General features: G+C 40.7%; 1 protein-coding gene across 4 annotated transcripts in view; it reads right to left on the reverse strand.

Moving 5' to 3' along the window:
- Positions 1–10,281: 10,281 nt before the first annotated feature.
- Positions 10,282–15,612, reverse strand: part of RELCH (RAB11 binding and LisH domain, coiled-coil and HEAT repeat containing) — a 106,218-nt gene continuing 100,887 nt past the window's right edge. For all 4 annotated transcript variants that reach the window (XM_058677078.1, XM_058677077.1, XM_058677076.1 and 1 more), the window contains one exon: positions 10,282–11,951. In XM_058677078.1, coding sequence (XP_058533061.1) covers positions 11,831–11,951 — 121 coding nt within the window. In that variant the 3' untranslated portion in view covers positions 10,282–11,830. The remainder of the gene's footprint in view (positions 11,952–15,612) is intronic.

The raw sequence follows: 15,612 nt of genomic DNA on the forward strand, positions 1-15,612 counted from the left end.
TATTGTGAATTAGCTTTTAGAGTTATCTAACGGGCACTCCCCTGCTGGGTCACTGCTCCTGCTGGTAAGCATGAGAGCTGGGACTGGGGGCAGAACCAAGATTACAATACTTTTTGGCTTGCATGTGATCTGGGTTAGCAGGAGAGGTGGGTTGGGCGAGCTCTCCACTGGTGTGAGCCTGAGCCAGAAAAAGGTAAGGCTGCTTGGGCTGCCAAGGAGATCATTGGAAGTTTGCTTTGGAGGTTGAGAGCTCCGGGGTCAGTCATTTCTTACAGATCTCACTTGGGACTGAAGCAGTGTCCTCCACAGATGCTGATGACGGCATCAGATCAGCACCCAGGACCCCCTGGTGGTTCTCATGGTGGAAGCCTTCATATCCTTTCTCTTAGGTCTAGCTTTAACTCCCTTTCCTCTAGCACTGACCATGAGGGTCTATCAGATTGCTCCACATTAACTCAGATGAAGACCACAGAAGCTTGGATTTTTTTGCTCGCCTGCGTTAGACTTTTCTGTTGTCCAGTTGTCAATAAGTGGCTTGTCATACATCACAACTAACTTAAATCCTTTGCTATCTACAATGATTAATGCAAATCTGTGTCAATGTCCTTGTTGCTGTGCTTAATGTTCCAGGTTGAATGTTTTCCTGAGACTCTTAGGGTAGAATTGTTTTAGAGAATCCTATTTCCTGGCTAGATGAAAAAAAAAAGGCTTTTCAATGTTTAAGTAAGTTTAAATAATCGTTTAGCCATCTTATATGTTAATGCTAATCCATTCATTATTTCTGTGCCTTCCAACTGATCTAGGCTACAATTTTGTGCAACTCGGGGAAGTTTCATGTTTTCTGCTGCATTCATTGAGTTATTTTTTTGTAATTCTTAAAGTGCTAGGCTCTAAAGTTCAAGTATTCAAGTTGGGATACTGAACTCATTACATGCTAGATTGGGAGAAATAACTGTCCTAGGCTCTGCTATCCAGACTTCAACAAAGAGAAGCCTTGAAGCTCCAGGCCGGCTCTAATCCCGGCAGCTCCACTTCCCATCCAGCTCCCTGCTTGTGGCCTGGGTAAGCAGTCCAGGATGGCTTGGGACCCTGCACCCGCGTGGGAGACCTGGAAGAGGTTCCTGGATCCTGGTTTCGGATCGGCACAGCACCGGCCGTTGCGCTCACTTGGGGAGTGAATCATCGGACGGAAGATCTTTGTCTCTCCTCTCTGTATGTCTGACTTTTCAATAAAAATAAATAAATCTTTAAAAAAAATGATTCGGGCTTCAGTCTGAATTTTTTTTATCTGTTAATTGATCACCAAGTCTCTCCTCAACTGAATTGAATTTGTTAAATCCTTCATTAAGTTATGACTTTTCATTAAAAAATTTCCATTTTATTTTCACTTAAATTTTAATTTTGTTCATTTTCTCAAACATAACCATTTTCAAGTGTATATGTGGCAATTGCAATGTCTGACCCTCCAGCAGGCTGGTTCCCTTTTATCGTTTTTTTTCCCCCTGCTGTAGTAAGTTTTGGCTAATTGGTTGTTTCCAGGCATGAGTGATATTAGATACTGAGTACAAAAACCTGAATTAAGGCTTATTTTATTTTATTTTATTTTTAAGGGAAGACATGCTTTTGTTTCTGGCAAGGATGAGAGGCAGATTGCAGTAACATGCTTAGGGGCTGAAGTGGTTCCCAGGTGTATGGAGATGGCTGAGGGCTGGTCTAGCTCCACTTCACTGCTTGCAGTGTGGCACACCACAGACCCGGGTGGTCTACCACGGCCTCTCCTTAGTCCTCCTTGAACTCCATGTTTGTTTCACCCAGGTTTTGGGCAGAACTGGAAGCTCTGCCCTCAAGTCAGCAAATGCCCCCTGGGGAATGCTAGGCTAACGTTTTCTGTGATTGCCTCTTAGTGCAGGATCTTTGACTGCCAAGGCTTTGCTGTCTGGGGAGCTCCCCCAGTGTTTGGGGCTCACATGAAACTCATCTGCCACTGCTGAAAGTGACATTCTGATGTAGAGTGATTGTATCATCTAAAAAAGGAGACCATCCTTTTCGGGTGTGAGAGCCTTGTAATGAGGCTTTTAAAAACGTGACTAGTGACACCTACTCTGAAACTTTTTAGGCTAAAATCTGGAACTTCACGTACTCTTAGGGGCCAGCAAGTCTGGTTCATCACCTGTATTTGTAAATATAGTTTTCTTAGAACACGACTATGCCTACTTGTTTACTTGCTATATCTGGTTGCTTTTGCACTCCCAGTTGAGTAACTATGGCCCACAAAGCTCAAGATATTTGCATTTGGTCATTCACAGAAGTAGTTTCCTCCCTAGTACCTCTATCCCTGGAATCCTGACACATTTAGCCTTGTTCTTCATGCAAGAACTGGAGTGCAACTCAGAGTCAACTCCCACTTCACTTTGGAAAAGAATTTTTTGTATCTTAAAGCATGTTAAAAGCATAAAATAGGTTAAAAAATACACACATTATACATATTATACACACAGACACACACATATAATATGGAGATGCTTTTAAATAGTCAACAGATATTGGTCCCCCACTTTTTTCTGTAAGTGTACCTCTAGGCAGAGGGAGGAGGAATTCCTTTTAGGTAAGTCTCAGCATTATGTTTTGGTCTCTAAAATTCTCAAGAGAATGCCAACTTTATCAAAAAACAACAGCAACAACAGAGAGGCCTTTACATTTCATCACATACAACAAGACTACATAGCTGATCTCTTGAAGTCTATCCCATCAGTGTCCTCCAAAGCATATTCATACAAAATGCTTTTAGGATATTTATAAAGACATTAAAAAAGAGGTGCTTTTTTTTTTTTTTTTTTTTTGCAAAATGTTTGAGAAAGGTTGAATTAAACCGATTCTTTCCTGACAAAAAATTCTCAGAATCTTCCATATCCCAGTTTGCTATTTAGAGAAGTGCAATGGTCTAGAGCATTTTCCAAAACTAACTTGACTATGAATCCTTTGGGGGCCGTTTCTGGTATTTGACCTTGAATCACAGGATCAGAAAATGGCTCACTTGACTGACCTTGTTTATCTCTGGCAGATTTTCTCTTATGAATTTAGCTTTGCTATTATTTATTTATTTATCTGTAAAATATTGATCTGGTTGACAGGCAGAGAGACACACCTCCCACCTGCCGGTTTAACTTCCAGTTGGTTACAACAGCCACCACTGAATCATCCTGATGACAAGAGCTAGGCATTGAGTCTGGGCTCTCCCTTGCGGGTGGCAGGGACCCAGCCACTTTAGCCATTGCCTAGTGCCTCTCAGGATGTGCACTAGCAGGAAGCTGGAATCCACAGTGAAGCTGGAACCCATGTACTGTGGTATGGGGTACAGGCATCCAGGTGGTACTTTAACTGTTGTACCAAATGCCTGTCCCAGCACTGGTATTCTTGATATATAAGCAGGGACACGGTAGGAAATGACTACTGAATGTCCTATAGTGTCCTATTGTTGAGAGAGTAATCCACCATGTTTATGAGGATCCACGGCAGAAACGTAAGCTTTTCCCATTATCAAGAACTGTGAGGGGCTGAGATTTCATGTTCCTAGCAAGCTACCACGTTGGTCAGTTTTATAGATGTTGGCAGAAGGCTCCTCAGCTGAGACACAAATGACACTTTGTTACTGACTGCCAAGCCAGACTCTGCCTTACTAGCATTTTCTTTAGTTCCGTCAATCAAGTTCCTACAGAGTGCTACACAAGTGGGGTGTGTGATGCCTGGCTATGCCTTACAAGACCCTTACAAGACAGAAAGCCTATGCTTAGGGAATATCAGTTTTTAATAGCAAGCAGTAAGCTTGCATGACCTCTGCTTTAGAGTCATTATAAAGGACAGAAAACCATTTTTTGTTGTTGCAGAAGACATTGTCTCCGCTACACAAGCATTAAAAATAAAGATTTATTTTATGTTTACTGGAAAGCCAGATGTACAGAAAGGAGGAAAGAGGAAGATCTTCCGTCCATTGATTCACTCCCCAAGCAGCTGCAATGGCCAGAGCTGAAGGCAGCAGCCTGGAGCCTCTTCCAGGTTTCCCACGCGGGTGCAGGGTCCCAAAGCTTTGGGCCGTCCTCAACTGCTTTCCCAGGCCACAAGCAGGGAGCTGGATGGGAAGTGGAGCTGCCAGGATTAGAACCGGCGCCCATATGGGATCCCGGGGCGTTCAAGGCGAGGACTTTAGCCGCTAGGCCACGCCACCAGGCCCTCCCCGTATTGACTTCTGAAGTGAAAACCTAGCTTCCAGGAGTGAAGACAAGTTTCCATCTGAATAAAAAGGATCCCACTAATACTGTAACAATTATTTGGATAATTCAAAAGAAAAACTTCCAAGGAGAGACAATCAAGAAGAAACCAGACAGAGATCCTTATGATTTGACCTCCAGAGGGGGCTACAGCAAAGCCTGAATCCCTAGAAGAACTGGGTTCTAAGATCATCAGTTCCTATCCCAGTTTCTCAAAAGGAGAAATTCAAGCTGTTCTTTTTGGACCTAAGGTCTGAACTCTTAGAACTATCAGAACACTCTTGAAGTAAATCTCTAGGGGGCCCATGCTGTGACGTTAGCGTGTAAAGCCCGGCTTGACACTGGCTTCATGTGGGTGCTTGTTGATGTTCAGGCTGCTCCACTTGAGCCAGCTCCTTGCTAGCAGCCTGGGAAAAGCAGCAGAAGGTGGCCCAAGGGCCCCTGCCATCCAGAGGAGAACTGGAAGCTTCTGGTTTCACCCTGGCCCTGCCCTGGCTAATGTGGGTATATGAGGAGTGAAGAGCAGATGGAAGATTCTCCTCTTTCACTGTATCTCCCAATCTCTATGACTCTTTCAAATATATACATAAATATTTTATCTATTTTTAAAAAAGATTTATTTCTTTTCATTGCAAAGGCATATATAGAGAGGAAGATCTTCCATCTGTTGATTCACTCCCCAGGTGGCAGCAAAGGCCAGAGCTTAGCCAATCTGAGTCCAGGAACCTGGAGTCTCTTCCGGATTTCCCACGTGAGCGCAGAATCCCAAGGGTCTGAGCAATCCTTGACTGCTTTCCCAGGCCACAAGCAGGGAGCTGGCTGGGAAGTGGGGCTGCTGGGATTAGAACCAGTGCCCATATGTAATCCCAGTGCATGCAAGGTGAGGATTTTAGCTGCTAGGCTGCCATGCCAGGCCCAAATATTTTATTTTAAAAAGTAAATCTCAGGTCTGGCTTCAGATTGGCACAACTCCAGGCATTGCAGCCATTTGAGGAGTGAATCAACCGATAGAAGATCTTCCTCTCTGTCTCTTCTCTTTGTATATCTGGCTTTCCAATAAAAACAAATAGATCTTAAAAAAAGAAAAAGTAAATCTCTGGGCCTGGCAGGATATCTCAACTGGCTAATCTTGTACCTCCCAGATGGGTGCCAGTTCAAGCCCCGGGTTCTCCACTTCCCATCCTGCTCTCTGCTTTTGGCCTGGGAAAGCAGTGGACAATGGTATAAGCCTTGGGACTCTGCACTCACGTGAGAGAGACCCAGAAGAGGCTACTGTCTCCTGGCTATAGATGAGCTCAGCTCTGGTCACTGCAGCCATTTGGGGAATGAACAAGCAGATGGAATATCTTTCTGTTTCTCCCTTTCCAATAAAAATAAATAACTATTTTTAGAAAAGGTAATTCTCTAACCTCTTCTAGCTTCTCGTCAGGCCCAGGGGAACCCAGGGTCTCTCACATCTCTTCTGCATGAGCAGCTAAGTGCATTCTGGCTACCTGTAAGAATGGTGACCTCCATGGTATACAGTGGCCACTGCATTTTGTTTTTCACATATCTATGCCTTAGGATGCAGAGGGAGAACAGATATCGTATTTGCTTCTCATTTCTGCTTTCAAAGAGCATACTCTAACAGTTCATTTTCTGGAACACTCCCACTGCAAGACACTTGTATGCTACTGAGACACCGTCATCCGCTTTACCTCCTGCAGAGTGTAAGGCCCATCAGCATCATCCTTTTTTGGTAAGCACTGCTGTGCCCTTGACCTGTGCCTGCTAAAGCACCTGGAAAAACCCACCTCTGGGTGTCATTTCCTTCCTACATTAACTGCAACAGCTGGAGCAAAGAAAGATGAAAAGACAACTGTGCTAACTAGCTGCTCTTTAAATTCTCATTTTAAAAAGCATTCTCAAAACTGCTTAGCAATCCATTTCCTTCCACGCTTCATTCTGCCATTCTCGAGAAAACCATATTTACTTTCTCTCTCTCCAAGCCTCCAATACTTCCCATGAGCCACTCAAGCTCACAACTGATTAATTTTCACTGAGAAAATACATTAATTTTTCACTAAGAAAATAGAAGGCATGAAGTGGAAACCCCCTAACATCCCCACAGTAGTGTAGCAGTTACCTGTAAGCGTATCTATTCTCCTTTTTCTGTGAAATGGAGGCCAGTCCTTCCACTTAAGCTCTGAATCTCATTTCTTGCCTTCTTAGGGATTTCATTTCAACAAATCTAGTACCTGTAACACATAAGGCGAAATGCATTACAGCCCCTTGAGAAATGTATTCACATAAAGATCCAACTGAAATGAATAGATCAATCCTAAATGGAATAAAAGGCATTAATATGATAATGAAGTTCTTTCTATAGAAATATTTTGGATAACATTTTCCAGATTTATTTCTCTTTAGAGAGAAGTAAATAGTTTTCCTTCCTTACAACACTGAATTGGAAAAAATATCTATATATCCTTAGAAACCATAATGAATGGTTTATATTATGTTACGTTTACATAGCTCTTATGTACTTTGGATGGTGTAGTGTAATGGAGAATAGGGCCATTTATTTCAAAATAGAAGTTCAATTATTTAAAAAAAAATTTAATACATCTTTTTTTTTTTTTTAAAGATTTATTTATTTCTATTACAAAGCCAGACATACAGAGAGGAGGAGAGAGAGAGGAAGCTCTTCCATCCGATGATTCACTCCCCAAGTGACCACAAAGGCCGGTGCTGTGCCCATCTAGAGCCAGGAGCCAGGAACCTCTTCCAGGTCTCCCATGTGGGTGCAGGGTCCCAATGCATTGGGCCGTCCTCGACTGCTTTCCCAGGCCACAAGCAGGGAACTGGATGGGAAGTGGAGCTGCCGGGATTAGAACCGGAAGCCCACATAGGATCCCAGTGCGTTCAAGGTGAGGACTTCAGCCATCAGGCCACACTGCCGGGCCCAAAGTTCAATTATTTTGCCAATATGCAAAAATTTACCAGACATTTATTATCATTAATTAGTAAAGATATGTTTAATTATTTTTGGATCATACTGAAATAAAATAGCAAAAAAAAGCACATCCTATTTTTAAATTAGATCTTTCTATGCAGATGAAAGCCCAAATTTGCTTCTTCCAGCTTGCTTGTTGAACTAATCTCCAACACAATAGCGAAGTTGGAATTTTGTTACCTGATTCTTCTGTAGACTTTCAGAAATTATATTAGCAAAATAAAAAGCTCCTTAGTGTGCAGTCAGTACATGTAGAGTAGCTAGGAAGGTGACTACTAGCACATGCTAGCTGTAGTTAGTGTAGATCAAAGATCAAAAGGCAGAATCTAAAGTTGTACCCTTTATAGTTTGAAAAATGCTCCAGAAGCGGTGGTTGTGAAGAACGGTGTCATAAAAACACAATTGATACATTCTGATTTCAATCTTACTATTTTTTTTTAAAATTTATACAGATTTATTTATTTTTATTGCAAAGTCAGATACACATAGAGGAGGAGACACAGAAAGTAAGGTCTTCTGTCCAATGGTTCACTCCCCAAGTGGCCCCAACGGCCAGAGTGGAGCCAATCCAAAGCTCGAAGCCAGAATCCCGGAGCCTCTTCCGGGTCTCCTACACAGGTGCAGGGTCCCAAGGCTTTAGGCCATCCTTGACTACCCTCCCAGGCCACAAGGAGGGAGCTGGATGGGGGCACCATCCAGGGCCACCAGGAATACAACCAGCGACCATATGGGATCCCGACGTGCAAGGCAAGGACTTTAACCACTACACTATTGCGTCAGGCCCTATTTTTTATTTTTTAAAGATCTACTAATTTCTATTGGAAAAGCAGATTTACAGGGGGGAGACAGGGATCTTCCATCCACTGGTTCACTCCCCAAATGGTCACAATGATTGGAGCTGAGATCTGAAACCAGGAGACAGGAGCTTCTTCCAGGTCTCCCATCATGTACAGGGTCCCAAGGCTTTGGGCCATCCTCCACTGCTTTCATGCCACAAGCAGGGAGTTGTTTTGGAAGTGGAGCAGACAATTCATAAATGTACAACCATTTGAGATGCTAGCACTGGCAGAAGTGGGGTAGCCACTGAGTCATTGCACTTGCCTGCCCCTTCCCTAAACTTTTATCAGAAACTGTGTAATTTTTTTTTTTTGTAAAGGAAAATGAGTTTGATAGCACCTTGATTTCATGGCCTTATTAAAATGATAATGTGGGGCCCAGCGGCGTGGCCTAGAGGCTAAAGTCCTTGCCTTGAATGCGCCAGGATCCCATATGGGTGCCAGTTCTAATACTGGCAACTCCACTTCCCATCCAGCTCTCTGCTTGTGGCCTGGGAAAGCAGTCAAGGACAGCCCAATGCTTTGGGGCCCTGCACCCACATGGGAGACCTGGAGGAAGTTTCTGGCTCCTGGCTTCGGATTGGAACAGCACCAGCCATTGCGCTCACTTGGGGAGTGAATCATTGGATGGAAGATCTTCCTCTCTGTCTCTCCTCTCTGTATATCTGACTTTGTAATAATAATTAAAAAAAAATAATGTAAACTAGCCTAATCAACATACTTCAAAGGTAAATAAGAAGCATGCCTTGACTAATTATTCATGATTTTGTAAGACACTTACATGTAGGTTTATCGTTATGATTCAAGCAGAGTACTTGAAAGAATTCAGGGGCCCGGTGCAATAGTGTAGTGGTTAAAGTCCTCACCTTGCATGCCCTGCAATCCCATATGGGCTCCAGTTCTAATCCCGGCAGCCCTGCTTCCCATCCAGCTCCCTCTTGTGGCCTGGGAAAGCAGTCCAGCACAGCCCAAAGCCTTGGGACCCTACCCACGTGGGAGACCCGGAAGAACTCCTGGTTCTTGGCATCGGATTGGCGCAGCTCCCAGCTGTTGCGGTCACTTGGGGAGTGAACCATTGGACGGAAGATCTTCTCTCTGTCTCTCCTCCTCTCTGTGTATCTGCCTTTCTAATAAAAATAAATAAATCTTAAAAAAAAAAGAAAGCATTCAAACTGGTTACAATGGGACTTTTTGATTTTTGAAAAAAAAATTAATTACTTAAAATTGTATTTCATTAATTTGAAACTCAGCTTTTTATTAGGTTGGATTTTTAGACCTATAAATTTACTTCTGTTTAAAGAGTAAGAATGGGGATTTTATGCTTTGTTTTGGAAGAACACTCTCAAGCCTTAATAATTACTGTCTGTTTTGCCTGTGAAAAGTAGGTATTTTACTAAAGAAAAAAATAAAGTGAAATTGCAATAGCCCTAAGATATTTAAAAACATAACAGGGTCTGGTGTTATGGTATAGTGAGTTAATGCGCACTGCCAAGTATCCCGTATAGGCGCTGGTTGTAGCCCAGGCAACTCTACTTCCAACCCACGAATGCACCTGGGCAAGCCGTGGAAGACAGCTCATGTGCTTGGGTCCTTCAACACACGTGGGAGACCTGTATGAAGCTCTTGGCTTTGGCCTGGTGCTGCCCTGGCCACTGAGGGCACTTGAGGAATGGACCAGTGGATGGAAGATGTTTTTCCTTTCTCTCCGTCAACTCTGCCTTTAAAATAAATAAATCAATCTTGAAAAAAAAAAGTATAAGGAAGATTACCTTCAAATATATTGTGTATCCTGTCTGCTGCTGCAATTTTAAAGACACGTATTTAAATATATGCATTCACTCATTAATACAAATTATCACCATAAAAATATAGTTGGTCCTCTGTACTCACAGGCTTCCTATCCATGGATGGAACCAACCACAAAGTGACAGACATATCCCCACTCACCTAGTAACAAACATACTTATTCTTCCATCACTCAAAACAATATTAAACATTCTCATGAATCATTTCCAAAATGTACCAGTTTTATGGCAAGACAATCTCATTTCAGTAATAGTTAAAAGAACCATAATTTACAGATTATATTTAAGACAGTAGCATATTTTCATAAACATAAACCTCACTTCTTTTTGATGGAAACATAACATCAAAATGAAAATAAACACACAGCCAAAAACAAAACAAAAACAAGTATGCAAAAACATTTTATTTATAATAGGTCAACATTTTTGACATGAAAGGTAGCCACTTTCAATTCTCAGGAATGCCTAGAATCCAACAGTTTTCAGAAGACTAGTTAGTCAACATTGTTTTACTGTAGGCAAAGAAGTTACTTCCCCAATGAGCCTTTTAAAATGGCTTGGCCTAGGGCAAATTAACTGTATAAGCCTGAACACGTGGTAAACCAGCTTTCCCAGGAAGTGAATGTAATCCAACTTTGTTTCTGGTATATTAAAACAGTTTTTGAAACAAATATGAGAATCATTTATGTTTATCAACTATGCTCAAATGAGAATTTTTTATCAAAATAGTTATTTTTCAAAAAGGCCTCACATTAACTGCTCAAACCAATCATTCTTTCTACGTCCAGCTTTCTTCCGTACTTTCAATTGCATTTGTGAATAGTCTATGGGGACTGTACATCAATTCAAGACTTAGTGTAGTAAATTCAAATATAAGAGATGTTATTGATTGCTTTAGGGACAAGTTGGTAACTACCCAGTTACAATGTAGCCAATGTCATTACTAGTTTAGACAGAAAAAAGTAGCCTCCAAATGTCCTTAACTTTTCAGTACTTCTAGGTAAAAAACAGAATGGAAAGATAATCTCTGAAGTTAAAATCATAAAAGAAAACTTAAATAAAATGTTTAATATAAATTAAGCATTAAATTTCAGACTCAAACCATATTTTCTTCTGTATTTCAACATGGGAAATATTTCACAAGTATTAGTTCTCAGTACATTTATTTTTCAGCATGTAAATCTACTACACACCACTGTGTAAAATATACTCCCCAAGTTCATGTGCTGTCCCTTCTCTGATGAGACCATTATGTGCATGGATGTGCTGGGGAGGTTTACATAGCACTTAAAGAATGTTTCATCATTACTTATTTACTGTAGGATTTGTGACTCAAAAATTCATCACAGCATCCTAAAGAAATCCCGTGTGAATGGAATGCGCACAATTCCTACAGATCACACAAACTGAAGTCCAAAGGCACAGAATAATGCTGGTGGCTCTTTCTTTCTAGTCAGTTAAGAAACAATAAAAAGTCTGCAATTATCATTTCATAATTTAAATACTTAAATGATCTCCACTTTTATTATTTTATAACAATGACTTCAAATTTACATTATTTTAAGTACCATTGTAATAGCTTAGGGTATCATACAGATAATATTTGCTAATATCCCATCCAAAAATTAAAAAAAAACCTCTTCACTATATATATACATATATATATGTATAAAAATTATTCTGAAAGACAAGAACATAGAAGAGACTTGGTACAGACCATCAACTCAATTTTCTTGTACCATATTTGTAATTCCAAAATCAACAAATATACAGCAGTAATCAAAAGCAGTGCAAATATCTTTGGAGGTTAGGATAAAATACAACATAAAAAAAAACATAAAACTGAGGAAATAAAAAAGGCAAGTACTTCAAGTACAAGGAACCAGTCTTGGTCCAACTTAGTGTTCACTGGGGGCTTCCTTCCCGTTCCTACTTCTTCCTTTGAAACACGTTGGCCAGCATGGCACCTGACGTTGTCAACTGGCCCATTTTGTTCAAAAACTTGGTCTTTGTATCTTCACTCACTAAGCTTGCAGCAATTGACATCGAGCTAGGAAAGAAATTTCAAAATTCATGTAAAGCAATAAAAAAAAAACAATTAACAACTATTTTCTACTATAACACATTATTAATAAATACTGGACTAGCATCAAAAAACAGAAACTTAGATTATGGAGGGTAATTTTTATGTACCATTCTAAGTAAGGAACTACATTTTGGCTCTGTTCATTAGCCGTGTGATCTTGAGTAATTTATTTAATGTTCTTATGGGCAAAGTGTACATAATTCTAATAAGTGCTCTAAAAGGCAATTAGGATTATGTGAAGAAACTTGACAAAGTGTGGGAAGATGGAATTAAAAAGTATCTTTTGGTGTAAAAGACCTGTAATATATGTTTTCTTTCCATAATGTGCTTTTCCCACAAACTTCCTCAAGAACTCTCATATAGCCATATACTGTTTAACACAGTGCTACGCACACAACATGTTTAAGTGTCAGGAGTTCTTATTATCAGCATTATTACATTGATAAGAAACAGAAATCCTGGAAGATAGACACTATCCATCCTAACAAGTGAATGCATTACATCACATTAAATATCTGTGGCCTTAGATCAAATCACTTTTCTGTATATCATTTGTAAAATAAGACTAGACTAGTATCTAGTTTAGGGAGTCATGGTAACTATAATGAACATATGAAAAATACCCAGAACGCTATCTCGTTCATCGCTACTTTTTTCCTTTCCGTGCATGTCCACATCTGACTTCATAATGAGTTTCCACAGAAGCTTTCCAATTGGTTCCAACTGCTTCTCTGTAGTTACTAAAGGCTGACTTCTAAAGCAGTACTTCTCAAAGTGTGTTTCCTGCACCTGCTGTATCACCATTACTTGGGAATTGGTTATCAATGGAAATTCTCAGATTTTGACAGATATCAAAAACTACAGATGGTAGTGAGCAATTTTTAGGTAATTCTGATAGGCCTTAAAACTTGAGAGCCAAGTTTCCAAGGGTCAAAAAATGACAGTTGGCAGGCCAACTCTAGTCTGTTGTCTGATTTTGTAAATAGTTTTACTGGAACACAGCATTGCCTACAATTTACATATCCGTTCAGAGCGTTTTCCTGCCACAATTGTTGAGTTGTTGTGCCAGAGACGACGTGTAGTCTGCAAATCTCAAAGTAGTGTTTATTGTCCTTACAAAAAAAAGTCCGCCAATTTCTAGCCTTGATAAAGCCTTTTTTATCTGGCGCCTACCCACCTTCATAGACTTATCCCTATCATTCTCCCCACACACTGTGTATTAGTTCTACTCACAGTTCCCAAACACGTTCTTCAGACATTTGGTCAGAGTCATTTTTTTTCTGCATGCAATCTCTTTCTGTCTTGCCTCTCTCTCCAGCCAATTGTTCATACTTGAAGATTCCTATTCTTTCTTCCTTGGAAACATTTGCAGGGATTGTTTCAATGTTTACTATACTTTCAACTGCTTTGTTCTACTTTTAGCTGGGAATACCCTAAGGGAAGGGAATGTGGTTTGCTCAAGTTCATTTATGTGAATATCTTATATTCATTGAATTGTGCTGAATAAATATGAAGGTATAAAAACATTATGCATATATTTTCTGATTACAGATCAGTACTTTTCCAACTTCTCTGACAAAGAGCCACATACACTTGGCGTAATGATCGACAGTACATTCAGGTAATTACAGTATCATAAAGAAACACTGATCTATATTACTTGGGTTGTGCTTTCCATTTCGTGACAAGAAAAATGCTCGCTGTAACTAGCTGAATTCGTGTAATGATGTGCTAACAGATTATGATTTTCAGTTTGGAAATACAACTCAAAATCAAGGTTCCTTAAGGATGGACTCCATGTATGTTTCATATTCGTATTGGCTCCAGCTTTTGCTTCTACCTTAGAGATTTATTTATTTCCACACTTTTTAAGATTTCCCTTGCTGTTTTGATCAGTTATGATAGACTTTGGAGGGCTAAATCAAGGAAGGCTTGCCTGAGAGGTGAAATCTAAGCTTTGTCCTAAAGGCTGAGTAGGAGGCAGACAGTGCGTTCCTGCACACACAGTCCCACTCGTGCAGCCCAGGGGAGGCAGCAGTGCGCTTCGCCAAGCACACAAAGCTCCTGCTCAGCCTCCTCTGGCCATCCCAGGAAAAGCAGACATTCTATGGAACCACAAGAATTTCAAAATGAGGTCTGCACATTTTCTGTGACACGTGACAACACCAGCACAGCCACATGTGATCTAGCCTTTTGCCAACCTTAGTTTGTGGAGAGCAAAGCTATTATATCTACTTATTTATCTCTGACCCTAAGCATAATGGCCAAAATGAAGACATCTTTGCAGGTGAGAAATGATGACAGCTTTCGCTTGACTCTGGCAGTTCATATTATCTGTATCATTTATTTGGTGTTTTTAAGTCACTATTCTAGTAAATTCATGCAAACACTTGGATTCCCTTCAAGACTGTGAGTATCCAGATGGAAGCGATCATGCCCAATGTCTTCTGAGTTCCTCCTGGATCTCAGAGCACAAGAGTTAAGAACTTACCTACAGATTTATGATGTCATTAATGTTTTCATACATGCTTTTTTTTTTACAGAAATGAATAAACTAAAGATGATCAAAATGCTGTAATATTTTAAATATTTTTGTGCTTTATGTGGTGCTTATAGAATCTTCTACTATTTTTTTTTAAAGATTCATTTATTTTTATTACAAAGTCAGATATACAGAGGGGAGCAGAGACAGAGAGGAAGATCTTTAGTCTAATGATTCACTCCCCAAGTGAGCGCAATGGCCGGTGCTGCGCCGATCCAAACCCAGGAACCAGGAGCTTCTTCCGGGTCTCCCATGTGGGTGTCAGGTCCCAAGGCTTTGGGCCGTCCTCGACTGCCCTCCTGCGCCACAGGCAGAGAGCTGGATGGGAAGTGGGGCTGCTGGGATTAAAACTGGCACCCACATGGGCTCCCGGCGCATTCAAGGTGAGGACTTCAGCTGCTGGGCCACTGCGCCAGGCCCTGAATCCTCTACTGCTAAATAAACACAAAATATATCCCCAAATACATTCAGAATAATTAAAAAAGGGAAAAAAGTCATAAAGCCTAATAAAAAACATTCAAAATAATTCACACAAAATGGTAACTGTCTCTCTTGTCCTTACTCTTCAAGAGAATTATGTTTATGATACTGTCATATCAGATTGCAAAGAAGGAATCGAAGAGTCAATTGAAGAGATTCCGATCGGCTAAGAATCAGATAATTTGGGGCCTGATGCAGAAGCCTGGTGGCTAAAGTCCTTTTCTTGCATGCACTGGGATCCTATATAGACACCGGTTTGTATCCCAGCTGCTCTACTTCCCACCCAACTTCCTGCTTGTGGCTTGGGAAAGCAGTGGAGGATGGCCCAAAATGTTGGGATCCTGCACCTGCTTGGAAGACCCGGAAGAGGCTTCTGGCTCCTGGGTTTGGATTGGTTCAGTTCTGACCACTTGGCGCATGAACCAGTGGATGGAAGATTTTTCTCTCTGTAAACCTGGCTTTCTGATAAAAATCAACATAGAAATCTTCACATAATTTGGCATCATCAATGGCAGTAAGTGTGATGCACTGAGATACATTAAATAAGTTCAAGTACTTAATAACAGTGCTTAAAATTTCTAATTCTTTATCATAGAAGGTGCA

This window comes from Ochotona princeps, chromosome 18 (assembly GCF_030435755.1).
Source record: "Ochotona princeps isolate mOchPri1 chromosome 18, mOchPri1.hap1, whole genome shotgun sequence".
NCBI classification, from domain to species: domain Eukaryota; kingdom Metazoa; phylum Chordata; class Mammalia; order Lagomorpha; family Ochotonidae; genus Ochotona; species Ochotona princeps.